Below are 27,363 nucleotides of genomic sequence, written 5' to 3' on the forward strand. Positions count from 1 at the left end.
CAATCCTCCCACCTCAGCCTCCTGAGTAGCTAGGACTACAGGTGTGTGCCACTGTGCTTAGCTAATTTTTTAAAATTGTTTTTTGTAGAGATAGGGTCTCACTATATTGCCCAGGCTGATCTCGAACTCCTGTCCTCAAGTGACAAGAGTCCCACCTTCGCCTCCCACAGTGCTGGGATTACAGGCTGGGATTACAGGCTGGGATTACAATGCTTGTTCTAGGAGGGTAATCCAGTTGATGTGAGCAACAGACTATTAATTTCTAGCACTGGCAAATGGTTACTGCTCTAATCTACAGAACTGTCTCCCTCTAATTAATTTATAAATCCTTGTAGGCAAGGGATTTTTTTCAAAGAAATATTTCAGGATTTTTTTTTCCAGCAAGCAATAACCCAGAATAAACATTAACCCATGAAAGTACAACTGAGCCATGCGAGCCAGATATTTCCCCCAGCAGTGGTGCAATGTTTTGGATCGGGAGCCGTGGGCATTATGCATCCTGAGGAATTCGGCTGCCGCTAACTCGCTGTACCTTTTCCATGTCGTCCCAGTTGGTGATGATGCCATGCTCTATAGGGTACTTCAAGGTGAGGATTCCTCTTTTGCTCTGTGCTTCATCACCCACGTAGCTGTCTTTCTGTCCCATTCCCACCATCACCCCCTAAAAAGGTTCAACATGGTATGAGTTAGCCTCTCCCCAAACTTGAGAATCGATTACAATCAAATCACAAAAGGTTAAATCAGTGAGATAGAAAGTTCCTCTTTTGGCACCAGCAACCATATGAGTCTTACTGTCATGATGCTCTTAAGCAATACCCCATAGTTGACTAGATACAGACCTGAATCAGCCTCCAAATAACAAGGGATGCTGTATGAAAGGCAACTTTCCATTGTAATTTTTCATCTTCTATGTTCCTTGATGAGCTCTCTTAGGGCAGAGGTTGTGTCTGTCTTGTTCATCACTATAGCAAATTGCCTGGCACATATTTGGCACTCAGTAATTATTTTTTGAAAGAATATATAAAATTTTATATATTAGTTAAATGGAATTTTGCCTCTTATAAGTCCTTTAAACCGTACTTTTAAAGTTGTCACCTCCTCAAAAGTATATGAATAATATTTTTTAACCATTATAATAAAAGCATTATATCTACAAATAACCATCTGATGCTTAATTTCTAATGGATAAATCCATACCAATAAACTATTAAGACATTTGCTTAAACTAGCCAGCTGCATTTTTTAAAATCATTAAGTTGAAGTTTTAAAAATTTCCATTACTAGATTTTAAATTGCAGTGGACTGTTTTAGAACTGCCAAGCAGCCATAGCAGCCACAGATCCATAAAATAGTGGTCTGTGCAGAGCATCTCCATTGCACAAAGTTCGACAAAGAGACAGACAGATTTCATTCATTGGTAGAGGCTTCTACTACTTATTGTCACGAATATATGCCAAGCTGAGAGCCATAAACATCAATCACATTAGCCTCAATGTGCAAAATACATTTCTGATGTGAAGAAGAATTTTACCAAGTTTTTATCACATAGCTGCCACCAATATTTTGTTTATGCATAGTATGTAAAATTACTATGTGGCTATCCAAATATATTCTATTAACAGCGTCATGTAAAATTACATTTGGCCTCAATGCTTGCTTTCATCTAACATCAAGCTCTATGAGGTTGAGTGACCTGGGCTTTTATTTTAGTTTCTTTCCAAAGGGTAGCTATGGTATATAGAAGGATACTTTTAACTATTTATGTTGATGATAAAGATGGTGATGATGATGATGACTATATTTAGACAAGAAGGACACATGGAAAAGGGGCAGACTTTATATCTGGTGGACATCCACCAGATAATTTGTCTACATTATACATGAAATAGGCATTTACTCCTAGACATCAATCATCAGAGGTATGTTTTTAACAAGGTTACATAACTTCCAGGCAGAGAGCCATAAACAGTCTGTGAATACATGTGGACATAAAGGGACCTAATCTATAGCCCTGTTCTCTCTCCATTCCAATCAGAATTTTGCTCACCTGATGTCTGGGACGTCCCACAATGGATGGGAAAACAGCCCTGGGAGCATCGTCCCCAGCAAAGCCGGCCTTACACAGCCCAGAGCCATTGTCACACACCAAGGCGGTGCTGTCCTCTTCTTCACACATAGTGGAGCTGCTTCACAGGGTTCTACAGAAGACAGGGAGAAGGCAGTCCCAGCTGTGGTGGAGCAGGTGAGGCACTTACCTGATGACTCCCACCTATAGGCTGGGTTTGAGGCCCTCCTCTGTTCTCCTAGCACTCCCCCCACCCTCAGCCAACACAGCTTTTATCTCCAAGTACTTTAATTAGACTGTACATTTTTGATAAGCTGAAACTCTGACTGCCACGTTTATACAACCGGCCCTTAGCACAGCGATTGGCACATCCCATGTTCTCACGAGCACGTTAGTGACGGACTGAGCCAGTGAATGAATGGACAAACTATAGAGCATAGATCTTCACAGAGACTAGTCGCTTCCATGTGTTAACAAAGCATCTAGATTTTCTTGTCTGTATTAACTCAAACACACGTTTTTCTGGATATACTATAGGCTTTTAAAAATTTTTTCAAAAAGGTAGATTTTTGAGGGAGGAGCATCATATGAAAATTTAGAAATGTGAAAATGTTCAAGTGTTTAATGTCAATTTTTAAAGGAAAAATATTTTTCAGATCCTGAGGACTTTCGTTTTACCTCCATAGAAATATTAAAATGAATTAAAACTTTCTAAGAAGATACCTTAAATTTTAGGGGTTGTGATTATTCTCCATTAATAAAAGTCACCGTTAAGCTAAAAATCCAACAAGTGAGGGTGAGTCTGATGAATTACACATCATGTGGTAGAATACTTTTCTACCATTAAGAAAGAGGAGGAAAAGGATAAGCTGTGTTCGTATGTAAGAATAACAGGTTAGAGACAGTGACATTGTACTATCTCATTAAAAATGTATTTTTATGTATTGCAAAATGATACAATATATTTTCCAAGATGTTGACTAGGATTATTTTGAAGTGGTGAGTTTTGTCGATGTTTTCATAATTGTCTTCTCTGGGTGCTGCAGTATTTTAAAAATTTTCTAAATTGAACATGTATTTCTTCGGTAATAAAACATAATTTTAAATAACTCGCTTTTAAATGTGGATCCTTTGACAAAATTTGAAAGGCTGGAGCAGAAATATCTACCTACAAATTTTGGAGAGTGAAGGCCTATTAGAGGACATTTTCATCCAATGCCCTTATTTTCACAAATAAGAAAACCCAGGGGAAGTGATTTGCTCGAGGGCACACAGGGCATTAGAGGCAGAGCTCCAACCAAAGATCGGGTGCCCCTTGGCTACCCCTTGGCTACCCCTTGGCTACCCCTTGACTACTCCTTGGCTTCCAGTTCAGAATCTCTTCCATTTTTCCAAGCAGAATCAGGTGGCAGTATTCTGAAAAGGGAAAGACACCCAGAGTTTTCTGCCTGGCATTGTGATCTCAATTAGGATTTCAAGTTGAGGTTCACCATCTCTTAAATTGATTGCACATCCAAATCTAGATATAAAAGACAATTCTTTTAAGAAAATTTCTGGGAAGTAGGAAAAAAAATAACTAGGACAGTTGGAATTTTGCCATACTGCTCCCACAAAATCAAAGCTACATCTTTCCAAATGCCTAGAATTTCCATAGTGGTGCTTCAAGTAGCATAACCCTTTGCAAAGAATGTAAACCTCAATTGAGATGATATATTTTAAAATCAGGGCATGTAATATTATCTCCAACCCACAAACAAGGAAATCAAGGCTCAAGAAATTGACTTGTTCAAGATCCTTGAACTGATACATTCAGGACAATAGAAATTACAAGCCACAGAGATTACGAGGTTGGACTTTGGAGTCAGACTAGGAACACTGAGTCTAGGCTCCACCAGTTGGAAGCCGTGTGATGTAGTAAGTTTTTTAATACCTCTTAATCACAATTTCCTTAACTGTAAAACAGCAATAATAATAGTACTTAACTAGTGAATTACTTATGGAAATTCAAATTTTTTAAAAAAGCATTTTAAATAATTTATAATGGCACACATTATCAATTCTCAATAAAAGTGTTATCATCATTCATATCATTGTATGATTCGTATCACTACCCAGATCTTTTTATTTCTAATCTTTGCTTTCTTTCCACACTGCGCCAAAGGCTTAGAATGAAAACCTTCAACGTGTGGATTGCACTTGCAAGAATGGAAGGTAGACTTACACATGGCTTGTCCTTTCCTTTCCCAGACACTGAATTATGTTTGGTGCTCATGTGATTTGGCTTCCTTCCTAGCAGACTATGAAGCTTTAGAAGAGAGGTGAGAACTACCAAGGAGACAAGGTGGAAGAAGCTATAAGAGCCCAGATGGCTGTCAGAGGTGGCCGGCACCAAGGAATTAGCAGGATCTCTGTGGGTGTGCCAAGCACACTTGCCAAACCAAAAGTAAGGGCTGAAAACAGGACAAAACATTTGGAATTAGGACGGTCTCTGAAAATGGGAAGGTATAGACGCCATGAATACAGGGATATCCTTAACAACCTTTTTTTTGGGTAGTGGTGATTTGAGGGGAGTATTTGAATATACTCAGAAAAAGTAGGCTGACCTCAAGTATCAGCAAGAATGCAGACAAATAAATCTCAAAATTCAGTTAATGTATTTTTATTTGGCAAAAAATGTCGAGGAAGAGTTTTATAATCTCTAAAAGGAATACCGTCACCAGAGAAGAAGTCTCTGTGTCCCAAAAACAGCTGGGTCAGGGATTTAGAACTCTTATCTAACCTGAATGAGCAGCTCAGTTTGGAGCAAAGCATTTCCTAATTAGGTAAAACTCGCTCGAATGTCTGCTTTTGGAACTGCACCCGGGTCAGGGGGTTTGCCCCAACCGGCTAGAGTGCATCGTGTGCCAAAAATGAGTCGTTAGTGGGAGGGGAGGGAGAAAGAACATTACAGTTCCCAGCTCACTGGTCTTGACATGCAAACCATATTTAGTCATGAATCACAAAATGCAAGGAAAATCTCAGCATGAAAACTCCAGTCCGGGTTGAAGCTGCCAAGCCGTGATTTGCAGTGAAGTTCAGCCTGGAATGGCAGGGCTGGCTTTACAGTCATGCTTGCCTCGCCAGGCTGAGGGGAACTTTAAGCTGAAAGAAATGCAAACCAGACATCCCTGTGGCAGAGACACACAGCTGTCAGATGCAAGCTCTGCTCCCTCCCTCTGTCTTTGCAGAGAATGTTTCAGTTGATCACTTGCTGTGCTCCGCTGCAAGTGACCAATGATGCAGAGCCTAACGTGTAAGCTCACAGATACGCTGAAGAGAGATACATATGTCCAACATCAGACACTACCAATTAGAACCAGGGAAACCCAGAAGCAAATACACAAATTCAGCCAAAATCACAGACTAGGCAACTATCTTCTGTTCACTTCCAAAACCCACTTCCAGAACACCTTATCTGCACCAAAAGTACAGTCCAGTAAAACATCCCCACACCAAATCTGAACCACAAACAAATCCCAAAGTTTCCAGTGCCTAAATACAAAAAAAATGTATCATTTACTGCAAACAGCTAACACACATACCTATCATGTGCTGCAAGGTCTGGGCTGTTGGTTTAGTATAAACCGATGTCACAGGTGGCAAGCATGAATAAACTTTTATTCCATCTTTTTCTCTACCTCCTCCACCACACCAAGCTACATGTTAGTCTTGTCTTTAATGTTAGATCATAAAGCCAAAAGCCACAATCATTTCAGTAGTACAATCTTCATTCAAAACTATCAGTGCATGAGTTCAGCCAGATCTCTGCAGACAACATCTTATTACACTGGGTAATAAAAGAGCCACTTGAATCTATAAGTCACATCCCTGGGCAGGCGCCACTTACCCTGACAGTACGTGGCTGGGCTTCTCCAGCTGGATGGTGTTCAGGGAGGCTGAAGGCTGAAGGGTTATATAGCCCCTTAGCCTGCTCCCCTCCCACTTGCTTCCCAAACAAGGAACAAGGACAGACTTGAGCCTGTCGTTCAGTCTAACACAACCATATAGGGACCTCAGCACAAAACTCTCTAATCTGGGTGGCCGGAGGCCTGGGTCTCTTCCACTGCATTCCACTGCTCTGCTCATGAAACGGGAGGCAGCTCAGCTGCCTGTGGGAGATAAACACCCCAAGCCTTCAGAACAACTGCAGAAACGCCCAGAGATACTGAGCTGGGGGAATGGGCAGATGCAGGCAGGGTTTGCACATTCCTCAGAGGATGCCAGCTTGCTGTCATGCTGGCGTTTCAGGCCATTTCCTAATGAACTTGAGAGCAGAAAGGGGCTGCCTCTGAGTAGCATGGACTTTTAAAGACTTTCGTACGAAGGTGGCCTGCAATGAAGAAAGATATTACTTCAGTGGCCCACAAATATACAGAGGGTGTGATGATTTTACAGTAGTCACACTATGTCTATAAATCAAGTCCATGAGGGGTGTGAGTGGAAACAGGAATTGATATACAGAGACAAGGTTGACAAGCCCATGTTTCACAAAGAGGAACTTGGAAATCAGCATTACTATAAACACTTCATTTATTTTTTGGTACATTAGATATGTCTACTAATTTGTCACTGAGCAATGTAGCAGCATGATTAGAGGACATCCTTTGACCATAGAAGTAGTTTGAGGGAGAAAGTAGAATGTTCAAGGGAAGACTCTCTAGGCCTCCTCTCTGCCCACTAATACATTCTACAGGTAAAAGAGAGATCAGGTGATCCTGACATTTCCCAAAGGTATACACTGTCGTCTCAAGTGTCAATGGATAGTTTCAATGATTTTACATTTATCTACTCCCCTTGTCCAAGACAAAGTGCTAACTAAGTTCATAATATAAATATTTCTTATGGGAGTATTTCTGGACTACTGACATGTGAGAAAAATCCCAGAATGAATGGCTTTATTTTACAGTTGTGACCAGCTGTTCACTAATGTTACTGTGTCAGATCTGTTTGACTTATGGCACACACACGCAGACACACATATTTATCTTTCAAGAATTGCACTATTGATTATTAAAAATAGTTTAAGACTAAATCATAATAGGGTTTCTCTATTGTTCTACCAGTCAGAAAATACAGCTGTCTGAATGTTTAAATATGAAGACTACACGTTACAACATAAAAGTGGGCATTTGGGATTAATCTAATGGTTTTCATCACAGGGATCATGTGAAGTGAAAATTCCATACTTTCTTGATTAGAGGACAATTTGAGTAGAGGTAGGATACCCCTTCCTCCTGCTTCTGACTCAAGCAGTGCCTGTGTAGTCCTTAATAACTTTATGACGTGACTGTTCCCTTAAACACCATAGAGAAGGGTTTGGTATTCACCTTTATGATTCGTATGTCATTTCTTCCTTGATTATAGTAGTGTATATGGATAGCCCTGACAGTAATTAGACTGTGATGGAATAAAGAGACATATTATAAGAGAACTCAAGGGTTAGTTTTCTTTACAAGTTTTTTAAAAAGACAATCTATGACACTAACCAGGGAGGACCTGTAACTGAGAATAAATTTCTGAGTAAGTGATTAAATGGTCTTATTGTTTGAGATTTATGCTTTCACATCCCATCCAAGTCTCTTCAGTGAGAGAAAGCAGCCCTGGATGGGTATGTGTGTGTGTACAAAGAAAGCTCCAGTCGAGTGGCCAGATACCTTCTGTATCCAAGCAGTTATGGAGTAATTAGAAAAACAGTGTCTGCTAACTTGGTTGCAGTTCAGGGATACTATAAAATAAATCCCACGCTACAAGCACACATTCAAGAATTATCTCCAGACGTGTTGTTCTACAAACATCACGTGCCATCTTGGTAACATTATTTAGTGATGATTTATTGTAAACTCCTTGAGCACTGGGATAAATTTTATCCTCTTTGGAACCCAGTCCAAAGCTGAGTAGTAAATGAGTGCTCAATAGTTAGCTAAAAATTTCTTAATTGTTCTTTGTCCCCAGCACCTCATAGATGTAAATACTGGCAAATAGCCATACGATATGGATGTCTGGTAGGGAAAATGATTTTCTACTGCTACTGAAAAATCGAGCTGTGGAAATTATTTGCTCTAGACTGATAACACTCATTAGCTATTTTGTCCAGCTGAGAAAATTCATTTTGTCTGAAAAGACACAGTCAGAGCAAGGCACCCTTTCCATCTCCCATTCTTGGAATTCTCCAGAACCTCAGGCCAAGTTCTAAGACAGCTCCAGAGAGAGACATCCAGCCACACCAGCACAATCAATAGTCATCCCTCACCACATCTGCAAGGATTTGCCAGGCTATGCTCTGTTCTTCATTTGAACATGATCAGAATTCTTCATGGGATTTTTTTTTTTTTTTTTTTTGAGACAGGATCTTGCTCTGTCACCCAGACTAGAGTGCAGTGGTCCAATCATAGTTCACTGCAGCCTCGAACTCCTGGGCTTAAGTGATCCTCCTGCCTCAGGCTCCTGAGTAGCTGGGACTATAAGTGCACACCACCACACCCAGCTAATTTTTTAGTTTTTTGTGTGTGTAAAGATGGGGTCTTGCTATGTTGCCCAGGCTGGTCTTGAACACTTGGCCTCAAGCAATCCTCCTACCTTGGCCTCTCAAAGTGCTGGGATTACAGGTGTGAGCCACTGTGCCCAGCTTCTTTATGGGAAATTTGATTTGACACCTCCCATGAGGGTGTAAGGGCTGGTATTTTGGGGTTATGCTAAGACTTAGTAGATGTTATTAATTTATTTTCATAGTGTTTTTATTTCAAAATTTGAGAAAGTCAGAGGACTCGCTCATAAAAGCAGACATGTAACTAGTGACAATTAGTCCTCAGACCTGCTCCTTGTATAAAGGCAGAAAATTTTAGATCAATACACAGGGGTTATGATTCAGAGTTCAAGTTCCAGATCCACCACTTACTAGCGCTATGTCTTCTCTGTGCCTTCATTTTCTTATATAACAAATAGGGTTAATAACCACGTCTTATCACAAGACGGTAATAAGATATGAAGAGTTAATAAGTGAGAATTACCTAGAACACTGTCTGGGCCATGTGAGCATTATATAATTATTAGTTATTATTATCATCAAGTGCTCTGTAAGAGGAAATTAGATTTAGAGGTAAGCAAGACACTTTATCAGACAACAAAAATGTAAAGGTAAACTCTTAACCAGAAGAATATGACATCCTGGGTTTGTTTCCTATTGCTGCTCTAACAAATTACAACAAGCTTATTGGCTTCAAGCAACACAAATTTATTCTATTACAGTTCTTGGGTTCAGAAGTCCAAAATAGGCTTTCACTGGGCTATAGCCCTTGATTGTAATCAAGGCCTTCCTTCTGGAATCTCTGGGTGAGAATCTGGCCCTTTCTAGTTTCTAGAGACCGCCAGCACTCCTTGGCTCACGGCCCCTTCCTCGATTTTCAAAGCCAACAATATAGCATCTTCAAACTCTCTGACTCTAACCCTCTTGCCTCCCTCTTAGAGGGATTTTTGTGATTACATTGGACCCTGATGGATAATCCAGGAGAGTCCAATATCATCTTCCCATTTTAAGGTCACTAACATAATCACATCTGAAAAGTCACCTTTTTGTGTGTAAAATAACATATTTTATAGGTTTGGTGGACATCTTGGAGTGGCCGTTATTCTACCTACCACATTCCCCACATCCTACCACACACAAATGTGTTTCCTATTGCACGTCAAGGCATTTGTAACATTTTTTCCATTTCAAAAAGGTATTTCCACCAATAGTGTTGGCATTAGATATACTTACTAACATTTAATAAACACTGCCTTAATCCGATTGAGCTGCTATAACTAAATACCTGAGACTGGGTAATATTAATATATAAAAAAACAGAAATTTATTTCTCATACTTCTAGAGGTTGGGAAGTCCAAGATCAAGGTGCCGGCATCTGGTAAGGGCCTTCTTGCTGGGTCCTCTCACAGTGGACGGTGCAAGAGGTAAACCCCCTCCTGTAAGTTTTTTTTATAGCAGCATTAATCCATTCATGAGAGCTCCACTTCCCATTAGACCTCACCTCCCAACACTGTCGCACTAGAGATTAAGTTTCCAACGCATGAACTTTGGGAGACATAGTCAGACCACAGCAGACACTTAAGACATAGTACATAAGTCTTGTCTTAGGCAAGGGATCAGAAAACCATAAAACTGCCTGGCCATGATCCCCAAAAGGCCAACTAGGAAAGCAGAGTAAACTTGCATCACTCCTTTAAACTTTTCAGAGTGTGTAGATAATGTAATATACTTACGAGATTCAGAGGGCACCTTCAAGTGCTTTATTTTATTTTATTTTATTTATAAAAGGACAAAATGCATGTCATATTGCAGAATAGCACGTGCTGTTTGGGAGGCAGAAGAACTTTTAACATTTTCTTTATCATTAAGAGATAACTCGAGAAATTAGGCTTGACTATGAAGAACAGAGAGCTTGAAAAGCTGAGTTAAATTCCTGCAGGAGAAAGACAATTACCCCTTTGGTAACTGCACTTACACTGTGCCTGCTCCTCCCACCTTATCTACCACCACTCAGAACAAGTATGCTCCAACACTGCCCTACTAATACTGAACAATGGACTTTCCCATTAACAAACCAGACCAGCTCATAGCTTAGGACACTTGCTCAAGCTGTGCCTCTACCTGCAAAAATATCTCCCCATTCACTCCTCTAACTCCTTCCCTAACATCATGTCCAATATCAGAACTGTCCAATACAGTAGCCACTAGGCACATGTGACTATTGATCATTGAAATGTGTGTAGGAATTGAGTTTCTTATTTTACTTGATCTTAATTACTTTTCAGTTTGAATAGCCATGTGTGACTAATGATGACCATATTGGACAACACAGGTGTAGCGAGTGAGTTTTAAATTTGGCTACAACTGAAATTACCTAAGGAGCTTTTAAAAATCCTAAAGCCCAGGCCACAGACCAATTAAATCAGAACATCTGGGGTGGGACACAGAAGTCCAATGTGTAGCCAAAGATGAGAACCTTCAGAATAGAACAGGGTTCTCAAAGCATGGTCTATGAATTGACTGCATCAGAATCAATAGACAAGGCATTAATAACACACAAAGATGACTCTCCTCCACCTCAAACACACCTCCTGAATTATAGTCCCTGGGGAAGATCCTGGAGCCAATTTTTCAACATAAACTTTTCATTTTAGAGTAGATTTAAGTTTACAGAAGAGTTGTGAAGATAGTACAAAGAGTTCCCATGAAACTACACCTAGTTTCTACTATTATTAACATCTCATAAAAAGTTGTGATACATTTGTCACAATTAATGAACCAACATTGATAAATTATTATTAACTGAAGTGCATAATTCCTTCAGATTTCCTTAATTTTCACCTAATATTTCCTTTTTGTTCCAGGATCCCATCCAGGATACAGCATTGCATTTAGTCATGTCTCCTTAGGCTCCTGTTGGCTTAGACTTTCCTTATTTTTAATGGACTGGACAGTTTTCAGGAGTATTGGTCAGGTATTTTGTAAAATGTTCCTCAATTTGGATTTGTCTGATGTTTTTCTCGTGACTAGACTGAGGTCATTCTCATCACTTCTTATCAAGAGCAGATACTATCAAGATGGCTTAGCCCAAATTGGTGCTAATCTTAATCACCTGACTAATGTTTGTCAGGTTTCTCTGCTAAAGACTGATTCTTCCCTCAACCACTTCCATACAATACTCTTTGGATGGAAGTCACCATGCACACCCCACATTTACATGATGGGGGGTTACACTCTACCTTCTTGAGGGCAGAGTAGCTACAGAAAGTATCCAAAATAAAATCTATTTTTGATAGGATCCTCAATGATTCTAGCCACACTAGAATTGGGAATCACTATCCAACAGCTGGAGGAGGCAGAACCACATGATATCCTGGGGCTTCTTCCAGCTTGAATCTGATTCTCTGAGTGTGGGTGATGTGGGGAATGAGTGGATTTGCTGGACTTCCGTGAAGACTAACTGATAGTCACTTATTTAGTCTAGAAACTAAATCACAGATGCTCTGGACATAAAACAGTGGATAAATATAGAATTGTTGATATTACCACCAGAGAGTGTTTTGGAGTTGGAACCCAGCACACTGGAAGAGAAGAAAGCCATACCAAGGAAGATGTATTAATATGTATAGTGCTTTGGGCCAAAATCATAGACACCATGGAGGCATCAGCTACAGACGAGAAAATATCAGCTACATCGGCTAGAAAAATGTGTGTGTGGTAGAGGGAAGGATCCTGGGATGTGTATGGCTGTGTGAAGAGTACCACCATGATTCACGGGCAGCACAGGGCACTTCAGAGCTACAATACCATTAATGACAACAACAAACATTTACTAAGCAGTTAGCAGAGTTTGTGACATAAAAGGTAATTCAAAAACTCACTTGTCACTAGTGAGTACCTTGAACTAGTATCAAAGCTATCTTACCAAGGGGAAAGTGTTTATATTATTGCTATTTATTTATTTATTTTAGAGGTAGGGTCTCACACTGTCACCCAGGCTGGAGTGCTGCAGTGGCCGGTTCATAACTCACTGCGCTCAGGAGGTCCTCCTACCTCAGCCTCCCAAGTAGCTGGGACTACAGGTGCATATCACCATGCCAGGCTAATTTTTTGTAGAGACAGGATCTTGCTATGTTGCCCAGACTGGTCTTGAACTACTGGCCTTAAGCAATCTTCCTGCTTCGGCCTCTCAAAATGTGGGATTACAGGTGTGAGCCCCGGTACCCAGCCTGTCAAGTTTTAATAATCAGGGAAATGGCCAGGTATCTGTGGCAAGGATTATGAGGATTCAGAAGTTTTGCCACACACAGGAGCAGCTCTGAGTAACTGAGAATACTTAGTCAGAAGTGAGGACTTCAGGAAGACACGAGGGCTGCCTTAACACACTGACGTGATGTGCGAGGTAGAATAGTGAGCATCCTTCATGTTTCTTGTGACAGTATAACTGGCACTCGTGGGTTATGTCCACAAAGGAAACGTATTTCCTTCACCTTCACCTAGAAACAGAGGTTAAAGTTTCTAATAACCCAAGAAGACAAAGGACAGATTTCTTTACACGGCAGTGAGTGCCATGTTCATTGAATTAGTCTAGTGGATGCAAGATGGCCTCAGGCTGTTATAGAAAGGGTTTCTGTACTAGTGGGAAATCTGAAGCGAACTTTAAAGACCCTTTAACTCTTTGGCTATCCAGCCTCTTGATACAGTATGAGTGACCCGTGCCAAGTGTCTGGGAGGTCATTGCTCAGCTCTGTTCCTTTTTATCAACATCAGCTGTTACAAATATGCAAGATGCAGCTAGAAGAGTTTGATGCTTTTTTCAACCTGGCTGATTTACACACATTAGAGGAAAACTTGGTACAGCCAAGAATAGCCACAGAGTAGGAGAAATACCCCTGTGAGGATCCACAGTCTTGATCTTGCCGCTAAGACACTATGTGACCTGGGACAAGGTCTTAACATCTTTAAATCTCGATTATTCATAATAAAATGAAGACTTCGGGCTAATTTACCTCTCAATTTTCTTTTAGTTCTGACGTTCTATGCAACCTTCCCTTTGTCCTTTTCTTCACACAGTGTTTGCTAAATCTCAGGGAGAACGTGCTAGGCATTACTATTCAATGAAAATCACAAGCCTTGAGATTAGGGTTAGCTGATGGTGCCCCAGAAAATATAAATGACAGGATTATTAATGCCACATTGATTTGCTTTTCTACTTCTTAGCTTCTGTAAGTGTGCACAACCTACATATGACATTTTTGCCATGCATCAGTCTTCTATGTTCCAAAATCCAGGACAAGTTTTATAAATTAAAATGCCTATGGGGCAGGAATGACTGAAAAAGCCAGGTAGTGCTTCTGATGAGGAGGGGACCCAGGTCCCCTGCAAGGGGTCAGCCACCGCTGGGCACTGGTCCATTGTTGACATGCTAATTTGGAGTTGTCAGATCTTCAACTTTTTAATGAGAAGGTAGAAATTGCAATTTTTATGCAAAATCCCTTTATTTTAAAATGATGACAATTAATTAACGTTTTTTAATATAAAAACAGGCTAAATCAATCTTTTTTGTGGGTCTTCAGATTGTAAACCCAGATGTACAAAGAACAATAACAACCAATCCAATCACAGCTCCAGTGCTCCCTGACACTACACCCTACAGTTATCTCAATGGATAATTAATTTAAACAAGAAGGGAACAGAAGTATGAAATGCTGTCAAGGGATAGCGTAAAAAAAAAAAACAAAGGCAAGAGAAGGAGGCAGTCGCAGTTAAGGGTATTTCAGATATGCATCCTCTTGCTTTGCTTTGTTACCAGTTTCTTGAATGTGGTTCTGCAACTTTCGTTTAGGAAGGAAGCAGTAACAAAAGCCCTGGGTTCATTGTCTTTGATGATAATACCGCAGATGGTGTTATACCCTGAGTGTATGAACATAAAAGTGTCGCGCACTATTTCAGTGTCTAAAATGAAAAGAAATGGCCATTCAATCAGCAAGTGATTACTATGAGGTGGAATAAATCTCATAAGAAAATCTGGGAAAACTTCCAGGATGCCAATTCTCTGGGCAGCTTTTGAGGACACAGGGATTAGAGCAAATGCCTGATCATGTCTTAGGTAGTCTGAATTTATTTCCAAAAAATTCACAAGGGAATGTAACTTGCATTTGTTTAATGTTTAGTATGCTCCCAAGTATCATATTAATTACGTAGACAATAAGATCAAGGAGATTGTTTCTTATCCTATGGGAGGAAGGGATTAAATAGCAAGTCGGACTTACTAGGAGAGGTATGAGTAGAATCTAATGAGAACTGTAATTTTTTTATGCTCGTCTGATTTTATTTAGCTAAGTAGTTCTTGCCCCTCTCCTAGAAGTCACTCTGGGAAGTTAAACAATTTCAACAATGCCACCCTTGCTCAGAACTTCTGGACCTATGGATCAAACCAAAAGCTAATTCTTTTGGGTCACTCTAGTGTTGGCAAGTCTCTGTCATTTGAGGGTGAATTTGATTTTTGTCTGCAGCCAAGTGTCATTCTTACTGAAAGCTAGTAAAGAAGGTGAGTGGGCAAGCTTGGAAATTACCATTTTGGGCAAAAAGAAGGTGGGTTCTGCAGTAATCAGACTGATATTTTTATATGACTTGTAAAGAACACATTTAGCTATACATTCTAGCAGGCTTTCCTAAAATTCTCTCTTTTCTGCATGTCTGTTCTTTATTACAGTGCTATACTTTTTAATTATCTTCTAGCTAGACCAAAAGCTCTTTCTTACTCTGGCATCTCCTTGCTGATAACCGTTTTTCCCAACAGGCCCTATCAAAGTTTTGACTACTGCATACATGTATTTTGCATTGTATGGGAGGAAAAAATAAGTTTACCTCTACCCTTCTGAGTTCTTATCTTGGAATCCTGCAACAAAAGACAATTTAACAGGAGAAAAGCAAACAGAAGTTTATTAACAAATATACCTCATGTATACATGGGAGATACTAAGGGGATGAGTAATTCTCAAAGAGGTGGCTTGGAACTCTGGCTTATATAGCATCTTCAACAAAGAACAATAAATTTGGGGAGAAGTGACAAGACAAAGGAAAAGAACCTGTAGTTTCTAGAGGTGGCAAATTTTGGGAAAGCAAATATATGGACTAGTGGATAAAGGCAAGTTAGTAAAATTGACGTAGATTCCTCTGTGCCATCTCTAGGCAAGTAAGGTCCTAAGTCATCTCTGGAGATCAACCTTTGTCCTTCCTGGTAGAGAGGGGAGAAGGGCACCTTTGTAAATTTATGTCCTGTTTTTAAGCAAATAGAAGAAGGGCAGAGATGTTTTTTTATATCTGCTTCTTCTCAATTGCTTTCAGCTCATAATAATCCTTATGCCAAAATGTATACTCTGTTACCTTTTAGAATTTAGTATCTATGTATTTTGTACAAACTGGCCTGTTTCCGTCCGTGTAGCTACAAGAATTAAACTATTAGGCAAGCATGAACATTCAAAGGAGGCTCCCTTCCACCCCTCCCATTTGCTGCCCCCTTGCAATTTTCACTCCAAGCTTTGCAAATGTTTTTAGTGTCTTAAGTTTCCCCCTTCCCCACAGCACACAAATTCATATAGTCCAGCCTCTATGCCCTCGTGTATTCTATCTCCAGAGCCTGGAATGCCTTCCCTCTTCTTATTCCAACAAATCATGTTCCTGTCTTATTTCAAAAGCCTGCTCAAAATTCATTTACAGCAAATCTTAGATGCATTTTTCCACATGGAGAATCCTCTCCTCACTCCAGTGATTCCATCAGCACATTTCCTTGATGTAAGCTCTTCTATTTTCTCACACTTGCAGTACATTCACCATTAGGCTGCAAACTTTTGGAGGCAGCCAGTGTGTTGGTTATTCCCTTAGGGCACTCTGCCCTTCTGCACATAGTAGAAACTCAGGAATGCAGTTAAGCAACTTCCTATTTTCCCCAAACCTTAAAAGAACTGCAATGACCATCCCAGACATTGTTATTTTCAGAAAGTTTTCCTAATTTATTTTAAGAAAAGAACAGATTAGATGCATAAGATAAGGGACATTCTCTAGCTGTAAGCTTTCTTTAGTGCATTTCAGTGTTATTACAACATGACAGCTTTTCCCTGTTTTCCTTAAGCAGAGTGTGGTGGCCTAGTGTCCTTGCATCAGGAGGTCAAGTACATTAGGTATGTCAACATGTATCAACAACCAAAAGCCAATGCATGGATCAGACACCCTACGGCAAGCAGGCTGGACTGCAGTCTGCAAGGTCAGGTCATGAGGCAGAGTACCCAAGGGTGACCATCATGCTTCCCTTTGCAGTTCTGCAAAGCATAGGTTTTTCCAGGGATTGCTGAGTGAAGGAGCCCCTTACTAAAGGAACAGCAGACTCATTGGAAGAGTCTTAGTTTTATGACACGCTGCTGGTTTGGACTCATTTGCTATTAATCAATTATTGATCATGAAAATGACTGGCCTTTGGGGCAGCCCTACAAAAAAAAAAATGTTCCTTAAATGTAGTTAACCAATGTTTTTTTCCACTTTGGTCCTTGAAAATAGTGAGTTAGAGCAGAGTTTCCTAAACCATGGCCTAAACTTATAGAACCATGGTCACTGGAATCACCTGGGCAGTTTGTTAAAATGTACGTTCCTGGGGCTTTCCTGAGCCAGGCTGTCTGGTGTGGGCCCTGGAGATCTGCATTTAAACAACAGCCACCAGAAGCACTGAGACAGTGTTACAGCAAGTGTTACAGCAAGTGGTCCCGAGGACAAACCGAGCGGCACACGGAGAGTCGGAGAATCAAGCTTTATTGGCCAGCGGGTTCAGAGGGGCCTCACCACCAAATTCTGAGCACCGTCTACCCGATTTTTTCCACTTTTATTAAGTTGTGGTGGTCTGGGGGTAGGGTGTCAGGTGGTTAATGCCCGCCAGGTAATAGGTTAGTTGATGTGTCAGATAATAGATTCAGTGTTATGCTGATGCGCCAGGTAATAGATTAGTTGATGGGCCAGGTAATAGGTTAGTATTATGCTGATGCGGGTCTTCCGTGAGGGGTGGGGGTCTCAGGTAGCCGATGTGCCAAGTAACAGATGGGGATTTTCCTTATCAACAGAGGGTAGGAGGATAGTGTGACATAGAATGCTCAAAAGCATAGAAAAATAGTAGGGAATGGTTCTTCATCAATATTATCATAGTTGTCTCTCATTAGATTCCAGGGTCCCAGGCATGTATGCTCAGAGAGCAGAGTGGACAGCAGATAGATAGACAAGGAAGGGGACTACTCAGTACCGGAGGCCTGTGTTCTATTTTAGGCTCTGCCACTAATTATCTGTGTGGCTTTGAACAGTTCACTAAACCCTCTGGCCTTGGTTTTGTCATCTATAATTGTATTAATAAGTGTGTGGGTCTATATATATTAATGTCTTGTCTACCTCTAAAAATCTCTGAAATATTGAATTTGAAAAATAAACTCTCCTGTTTATCCATGATGTCTGTGAGGCAGAAGAGGTTGATAGCTTCACGAAAGGCAAGCATGACTCAGATACAGTGGCTAAAATTCTGTCCCAGGAACCAGGACCTTATCACCTACTGGCTGTCTGTGTGATTTGGGCAAATCATTTGCATCTCAGTTTCCTCATCTGAGAAATGACAATGACACCTGATAGCAATTATTTTGCAAGTTTCCTGAGCGGGTCAAAGATAAAACCTACTCAAGCATTTTGGAAACTATAAAGTGCCAATCAATGAGACAGATTAGTATTTGTCACCCAAATTTGGATCAATTGAGGTAAGTATCAGGTGTCAGGTGGTGCTTAAATGCTTGTTGTTCAGAGTGACTACAAGAAGCACTAGAGACTCAGGGTTCCATTAGAAGATCCTGAGGCTTGAGTGAGAAGATCCCATAAAGAGCAAAGTGGCCTGAACAGCGCTGAGAGGGCAGGCCGTGTGCCAAGATCCGCCTGGGAGTTTACGCAACACTCATTTTAGCATCAGACATACTTTAGCCCCTACGAGAGAAAGTGAACAGGAGGGGCTCCTCAAGATATCTTTGGATGCCTCAAGAATTTTAAAAGCTGCAACTTGGAATTCAAGGCATTCATTTCCTTTTCCAACAAAATTGAGACCCTATAGGGTAATTTCATACTGAAGAGCTCCCACTTATTTAAAACCTGATTGGAATTTGAGATAGTTGGAATAGGATAAGACTCTTACTATCCATGATAAAAGGCATCATAAAGTAGAGGCAAAAATATGGACTTTGGAATTAGGATGGATTCAAATCCCAGTTTTCGATGACTTATTTTGAGTCCCTGGGTAAATCATCTAGCATCTTACCTCCTCAGTTTTCTCTTCTGTAAAATGGGGATGGTGTAACACCTACTTCATCAGGTGGTTGTGAGGACTGATGAGAGAATACAATGGAATACTGAATTCTGGTGACTTTCAATATTATGTTCCTCGGCATTGTTCCACTCTTACATGCATTTTATGATAATCCACATTACCTAAACCCAAACTGTTAAATGCAGCCCAACCTGGCAACCTTCAAATACTAACACAAAATAAGCATAAGAGCCCTTGTTTCTTAAACTTTCAAAGATGAAAGATGAACATATAAAGTAGAACATTTTATCTCATGATTGTCTTACTGTAAGCCATGTCTTGTAAAGGCCAATAAAAAGAAAACAGGCTGAATCTCTGGGAATTACTTCAGCGGGTCCGGAAGCAATCATGGCTCACATACCTGAACCTATTTCAATTGTCACTAAATTTAAAACAGGAATATGGTTGACAAGTTTGCCCCTCTTATTCCTCTAGAGACGCTACTTGAAAAAAATATAAATTTGAAATTGTATATGAGTGATATCTCAAGAGTTCGTCAATATGATCATCATACTGCAAGTTTATATTTTACCCAGAATTCGATCAACTATATTGTCCAACTAAAACTGCTTTTTTTAGTTGTAACTTATAACAATAATTGGGGTTTCCTAGTTGTGACATTAAGGTGTCTCATGGTCTTGACATTTCTTCAGAAGTGAACTACTCAGCTCAGTAGTTTTTGTGTTTATAATTACTTGCATTTCACTTGGATTTTGTATATTTAATTTGTAGTTAAGTTCTTGAAAACTGGTAACTCAGATATATTAGGTATAGCCATCCTCATTTATCCAGAATATTCGACTAACCAGAATGCCTAGTTATGTTTCAAGTGATCTTATCTATGCATTTTATGAATGTTCTTATTTTGCATCAAGGATAAATAGAGGTGATTCTTTTTGGGACTGAATCCTGGAAAATCTACACGTAGAGTTTTTGGTGACCTTGGGTTTAAAACTCATAATGGAACTATTTATTGAAAGCATGTTTGTTTTCCTGAATCCATGACAACAAGAATTTTATGCAAAAAACAGCTGCGGATGCTAGTAACACGGGCACTCCGCTGACCGGAAAGAATGCAGGCACGATCTGCATTTTGAACACGTATTTGTCAGTGGAGTACTTTTTTGGTAGAGAGGAACAGAAAATGATGGCTTCTTCAGAGAACTAGATGCAGGCAACCCCTCCTCCAAAAGTAGTCAAAATACCACTCTGGAGAACCTTGACTTTATAAGGGAAGGCAGCTTCTGAGTCATGTAAAGGCTTTTCCTGCTTAATTCTCACTAGTTAGCCTGGAATGAGGCTCTGCTAAAAATGTTCCAAGCGACTGTTGATTTAGGCATTTCTGTCCTCCTCTCTAGTAACATAATGTGTACATGTTAAAGAGATTCCGTGGGTTCCTTATACCTCACTCATCCCTTTTAAAGCCTTCTTCTTGGAAAGTAGATGTGGAGGGAGGATCTCCCAGACATTGAAAGTTTTCTTTCAGAACTTTGCATGTGTTTGGTATTTTGGGTAAAAGCTTATGTTTTTTGATATTTTTCCTCAAGACTACATAGAGATGGAAAATGGGCAGAAGATTCTTCTGAATAAAGAGAAGCATCCCAGGAACATAAAGTGTTAAGGGTTTGGGAAGCTATTATCTATGTAATTAGAACTTTATAATTTTTTTTCTCCCATACTGAATAGTACTCAAGACAAACACTTTTATAAGTAGGATCTTAACTGTTGAGGCAGGAAGTATAATCCTAAGCAATGGGAATGGGGGAAATTGGAACATACTGTTGTTTCTGTAGATTAACACAGATTTTTCTAATATTATCTTGCCACTTCTCTCATTTCTCAAAAAAGAGGGATTTCATGTCAATATCTTATCTAAAACAATTCTTTGAAATAAGTGAATATTTCCACATTCTGCTATGTCTTAAGGCATCAGCTGTGCCTGAACTCATGCGTATGAGGCTGAGCAGTCACTCTGCCTTTGATGTCTCTATTTGAAAGCTCCTATAAATCCAAAGAAAAGCATGCCCAGTATGTCAGATTCTTTATCGTGCAAAGGAGACTTTTGGAGCTTTAGCCTCCATCTGTCTTCATCATTTTTTAATAGACTTTATTTTTTAGATCAGTTTTATGTTCTCAGCATCATGATAATTTTTAGGCTGGTTTATTTCTCCTTAAATTTTTTAGATCTCTGGAATAATCAATTTCTCAAGGAAGAAAGCCTCCTCTGACCATTGTATCATCCTCTCAGATATAACTTTTTTATGCACTTTAATAGCACTCTGTCTTTCCTCATAGTGCTTATCATTGTTCATAATAATATATTTCTGTATGATTGTTTCATTAATATCTACTTTTCTCACTAGACTAGGGTAGGGATTCTGCTCATCATGTAGCCCAGTGTCTAATACCATGCCTAGGACATAGTAGGTGCCCAGTAAATATCTCTCCCATGGATGTTGTTAAATTATAAACTCTGCCTGGGCCTTTATGATGAATGAATGAATGAATGAATGAATGGAAGTCTCTAACTGTCCGTTAAATAGACATTTTTAAAAAAATATCCTGATGGCAGACCTCAGATGTAACTGCACTGGTAACTGGAAAGAAAGATGAATTTAGATGACTTTTTAGAGATAGAACAGTATCTCCAATCTCCAAGCAGTCTGTAAATCCCTTATATTTACTGTTAAAATTCAGGATATGATGCCTAAGAAAAGGTTTCACTTTATGTGCCTGGATCAAGGCAGCTACCAGCTCTTTCTCTACTCATAGGCAAAGTCACCACCCTGTTTAAGTAGATCTGTCTCTCCAAGAAACATCTCTCCCATCTCTGCCTTTCATTCCACCCTCCAGTAACACCTGGAAATCCCAGTAAAGTTATATTGACCTGACTGTTGTCTCCCCTGAGTTCCCTTTGAATGCAGCAAATTGCTCAGCCTTTTCCTGACTCCCATCTCCACTTTGTCCAGCTTCGTTGTAGCTCAGGCCTCTGCTCCTCGGGGAGGGCATTCAGCTAGCAGCGCCAGAACCATCTGAATAGATCTGGTTCTATAAATAGCTAAGCACAACTCAGATGAGTAGTGAGTGCTAGGACACTATAACAGAACATCAAAACAGTGATTGGATAGTCCAGAAATTAGACAGTCTGCACCACATTAGAATTCCCCATTTGATATTTATACCTCTAAAATCCGACAAAAAGAGGTGTCTGAGTTCATGTCTGACATTGGGATTCCTCACCCAAAGACAATAAAATGTAAAAACAAACTTTGTCTTCTCTTGCTCTAACCCATAAAGGGTACAAATAATAGATATCTTCCTGAATGTTAGAGTGGTATTTTCAAGCACTGCTTAGCAAATTGTAGGTTTAGGCAGAAAAGGGTTGTCTACAGGACTTGAACTTGAGAAGGCAGATATCTTTCTTGATCTCACTTTTCCTAAAGTTCAAAACTACAAGCTATTTAAATGAGTATCTCATCCCCACATGCATGGAATGATAGATGGTGTATTTGTTTTCCATCCTCAAATAGTTAACTTGATGAAATAAGTATAGCTCAGGACAAATACAAATACAAACACAAAATGAGCAAACCTCATGCAGTATGTTTTGTAAAGGGTGTTGATGGAATGGAGCCATCTGATTCTGTCTCTTTGTCAACATGGATCATTTAAATTCAAGTTAGGATCTGAGTGTTTAGGTAAATAGAGTAAGCTAAGAATGGGTGGCAGACATGTTTCCTCGAATACCATCTGTTAAAAGTTTAGGTCCAAATTTTATCATTCAACAAACTCCTTCATTTTTTCGATCTTTTGGGTTTGACTTTTTTTCTTAGTGGTTTGCCAGAAGCACTTGAAGAATTCTTTTGTTGTTATCTTTTTTAAAAAATTCAAATAGGACATTTGTAAAAGTAGCACTATAATATAGACAGGAGTCACCGCATGTAGCGGCTTCAGCAATTTGTGCAATATTTCTCTTCTTGTGCTTGCTGCATATTTCTATCCTAGAAAACAACCAAGAATTGGTGTTCAGAGGGAGGTGCCCTGATGCTGATATGACATACAGATCTACAACTTGCCCAACAGTTGATTTAAGCCAGATTTACAGTTTTTGGAGAACTAGAAGTCCACTTCCTATGGGATTACTTATTAATTGGTCATTTTAAATGACATGAAACAAAGCCCTCGATTGCTAACAATTAAAAGGAGAAGAGTTTAAATTCAGCTATTTAAAGGCCAGGCACGGTCCATGGCCTGTTGGGAACCAGGCCACACGGCAGAAGGTGAGTGGCAAGTGAAACTTCATCTGTATTTACAGCTGCTCCCCATTGCTCGTGTCACCACCTGAGCTTCGCCTCCTGTCAGATCAGTGGTAGCATTAGATTCTCATAGGAGCTCAAACCGTTCTGTAAACTGCCCATGCGAGGGATCCAGGTTGTGCACTCCTTTTGAGAATCTAATGCCTGATGATCTGCGGTGGAGCTGAGGTGGTGATGCTAGCCCTGAGGAGCGGTTGCAAATACAGATTATCATGAGCAGAGAGGTTTGACTGCACAATAAATGTAATGTGCTTGAATCATCCTGAAACCATCCCCCGTCAATCCTGTTCATGGAAAAATGGTCTTCCACGAAACCAGTCCCTGGTGGCAAAAAGGTTGGGGACTGCTGTTTAAGGTGGCAGATACAAAGATTGTGTTTATGTGTGTGTGTGTGTGTTTATATGTGAGGGCTGACCTGTTGAAAAGAGACATTGTGAAATAATAAAGCAAAATTGAACCCATATGGAGTTTATGATAGTTTTGTTTTGAAAGCTACCCTTGTAAGTCCTTAGTCTTTTCAAAAATAATTTTAACTTCTCAGTTTCATTTTTCTATTTTCATTTTCCCTGGGCCTCCCCACCTCAATCCCTCCCTCCTTTCCTTTGTGTGGCCTATAGAGTTAAAACTTCCTTGTTGGGATAATTTGTGGCAGTGCTTTGGAGATGGAGCCCATGAAGACTGACCCTGGCTATCCCTGCTGTGGACCCTGTGGACTGAATAGATCCCCACCCTGGGGGATCTCTGGGTCATCAGCACCATCTGAACAGCTTTAAGAGAGACAGGAAGTGGAAAGTGCTAGCGGGGAAAGTGGTTAGGCAGTCCCAGAGTTTCCAGGTAGACAACTGTTAAGTCTTTTCACAGAGCTCACGATGAAGAAAACACTTCCTTATTAGAAACTGCTTTTGCCTTCCTCTTCCTAAAGACACACATCTTGTTGCATCCCGATTATGGATTTATCAAGTACTCCTGGACGTGAGGCAGTGCACCTATCACCTAGGCCCCCACTCCCCACTCCCCACAAGCCTCTTTAGCATGATCCATTCTTCCTTCAGGTTCAAAGGGCTTAAACTGAACTAGCCCCAAAGGGCTCTCATTAATTTACAGACATTTGAATAACATCCATATTCATTTTTGCTACTGAACCAAAGCCTTTTCCAAAAAGTCATCTGGCAAAGTAGTTTTTGCCGGGCCAAATATAAACACTTACATATACATATACATAAATATTTACCTGTATGTTTTACATGCTTACATGAACATATACCTTCAGAGCTTTAAATTCTTTTTAAATTTTAAAACTGGGATTAAACCAGACGTTGAGATGACCCATAAATATAGTCTGACTAAAATGGTATTTCATTGGGCTTAACTCTTTGGTAAAGACAAAACAAAAACAAACAAATAAACAAAACAGGCTCTCAAGGCCTCAATTTAGGAAACCAGTAGCAAATAGAAAAATGTTCTTGGCATTGTCCCAAAAATAGATATCCAAAGAATTTGCACTTTAAATTGGGTGATGTATGTATTAAAAGTGAGATTGAAACTAAAGCCCTACCCAATTAATTTGAAAATACTGAAAAAACAGTTGCCACAGCATTCAATTTATTAAATATTGGTGGTCTTTTTGAAAGTGAAATCCTCTGGTAGCCAATTAGATCAGTTAATGGTCGTTAAGTAATAAAAATGCTTCTGTAAATTCCACCTGACTAAAGGCATCGCTCACTTAAGACTTTGTTTGGTAAAATAAATCTCTTTCCTTCTAATTAGGAAACATTTTTGGGAACCTGACTAATGCTTTAATGTTGTGGGGTCAAAAAACAGGTAGAATGTGGCCAGTCTTTTAAATAATATTCTCTGCTATTGACAGGGGCAGGGGGAGGGCAGCTTTTCAGGACAAACAGCAGAGGGTGTAATGGTCAGTGGTCTAGAGCTTAGTGTCTGAAGTCAGCTGAGCTGGGATTCCAACGCCAGATCAGCTACTTGCCAACTTTGTGACTCTGGGCAATTTACTTCACCTCTCGAAATGGCATCTTTAAAGTGGGACCAATAATAAAGTTATTTTGAGAATTAAGATAATGATGCAAATTATTTAGTGCAATGTCCAGCATGTCATTAGTGTTCCACGCATTTAACTATTATTTACAGGTTGCATTCCTAGCACATCAAGTTACCAACTGAAGCGAAAGCGGAACCAATGTGTCATCGATTTAAAAACAAAACTGCCAAGCAAGAACAAACGATGATACTGTTTCTCCATTTTCTAAATCTTTGAAAATTTGGGTATTTTAAGGTTTGTGAAGAAAAGATTGCTAAATTTATAAAAAGGAAGGCGATAAGACAGGTGGAAGAGGACTTCTGCAGATCAGCGTGTGAGCTTCAGTGAGGCGTGAGCCCTGCACAGAGAAATCGGTTGTGAAGGACAATAGCGCTGTTCTTTTTTCAAAAAACTGAAAGTATTGAAAGTGTTTGTTCTTTGCTTATTACAGATTAGACATAGCAAAAGTTTTCCTGTCATTCCAGCTTTCCCAGTGCTCTGATAGGTCAAGGAACTCAGGTGGCAGGGAGAGCACAGGAAGGGACGTGGAGAGAGAAGGGACCCATCAGAAAACACATCAGCGGGCTCTGGGCTCTGTAAATGGGGCCTCGCTGCTTTTCCCTGCATTGTAAGTCCCACGAGAGTCGGGATTGTTTTTTTGTTTTCCCAATTTTGTTCATTGCTGCAGTTCCAAGACATCCAATAGTGCCTGGCATATAGTGGGCTCTCAAAATGTTTGAGAATGAAAACAAGGCCACAAACTGGGAGATACCAGACTGTGAGAGCAGGAAGAGCTTTGGGAAGATTTCGGTGGCTTCCAGCTTTTGAGGCTCACCTCTCTTGGATCTGTCTTCTCCCCTTAGATGTGGGGTGTGTTTAGTGTAGTATTAGTACTAATCCTATCGTGCCACACCATAATAGTATACAGCTGTAATTTAGTGAGTTTAAGTCAGAATCAATATTTGTGACACAGGCCTCATTTGGTTCCTCTTCATTAGATTCACAAATTAATTGTCACCAAAATCTGAGGTCCTCCAGGACGAATGGCCCAGCCACCGAATCTCACACCCAGATTAGGCCTCTAGTACAGATCATTGTTAATTAATTATAATAATTATGTAATGTGTAATAGATAATATGTAACTAATATATCAACATGATCGCAAATGCTGGAATAAGGATCAGAGCAGGATTTAGTCTCAAACCAAGGGACAGATAAGGCTGAGGACAAGATATTGGTTCATTTTGAGGATCATACAAAACGGAGAAAGCAGCTGAATCACATTTAAGTATTCTTCCATTGTACTGACCTAATTCAAGTGTTTTCAACCATAAAATTCTGTAACTCTATAGCTAAGACCCACTTCCTTTTCAGTGATTTAAAAATGACTACCATATCTGTAATGCACCCTGAACACAGTGAGCAGCAATTCAGTGATATTGTGTTATTTTAAAATACATGCTAAGCATTGAGACTGATGATTGTAATTTTTAATTAATTCAATTGTATTCATAATGAAGGAGGTATGATAGAAATAAAATGTTGAACAGAATTTCTTGAAAATGTTTTTATTAAGTATAGCAAAATGTAAATGTCCAGGTGTTTGGGTCGAGTTGAGGTTTGAAAATTGAATTAAATAATTCTTTCATTAAACATTATTAGATTTTCCCAGAGGCTTAAACCAATACCAATGTTTGCAGAGACGTTATGTTGTGCTTGAGAGGAGTAATTCTGGTTAAGGTCACTGTGGCCTGCATCCTCCAGGGGCCTTTGGATACGTAGTAAAATTACTCCTACAGATCCCAAAGGGGATGCTTATGCTCTCTCCTCTTTTGACATTTAATGAATTAACATTTTTGTGGACAGAATTCTTAATAAATTAAAATAAGCTTTGACCCTCCCTTTTGTATAAATAGGTGAAGCTGAGAAAATGCAACGGTGAATACATTTGTCGGAATCTGAAAACCTGCTTCTATCGCATCTGCTCTGACCTGTCAGAAAG

General features: G+C 39.8%; 1 protein-coding gene across 3 annotated transcripts in view; it reads right to left on the bottom strand.

The window, feature by feature from the left end:
• ACTA2 (actin, alpha 2, smooth muscle, aorta) overlaps positions 1-27,363 on the bottom strand; it is a 49,893-nt gene that overhangs the window by 10,429 nt on the left and 12,101 nt on the right. For 2 of the 3 annotated variants that reach the window (XM_012659708.1, XM_012659707.1), the window contains exons 2-3: positions 2,048-2,198; positions 533-661 (exon numbers count right to left, since the gene is read on the bottom strand). In XM_012659708.1, coding sequence (XP_012515162.1) covers positions 533-661; positions 2,048-2,176 — 258 coding nt within the window. In that variant the 5' untranslated portion in view covers positions 2,177-2,198. Of the gene's footprint in view, positions 1-532; positions 662-2,047; positions 2,199-5,951; positions 6,231-27,363 lie in introns of those variants that run through there. The other variant, XM_012659706.1, reaches the window with a different exon arrangement.

The sequence above is a fragment of the Propithecus coquereli genome, unplaced genomic scaffold (assembly GCF_000956105.1).
Source record: "Propithecus coquereli isolate 6110/MARCELLA unplaced genomic scaffold, Pcoq_1.0 Scaffold63, whole genome shotgun sequence".
Classification (NCBI taxonomy): Eukaryota; Metazoa; Chordata; class Mammalia; order Primates; family Indriidae; genus Propithecus; species Propithecus coquereli.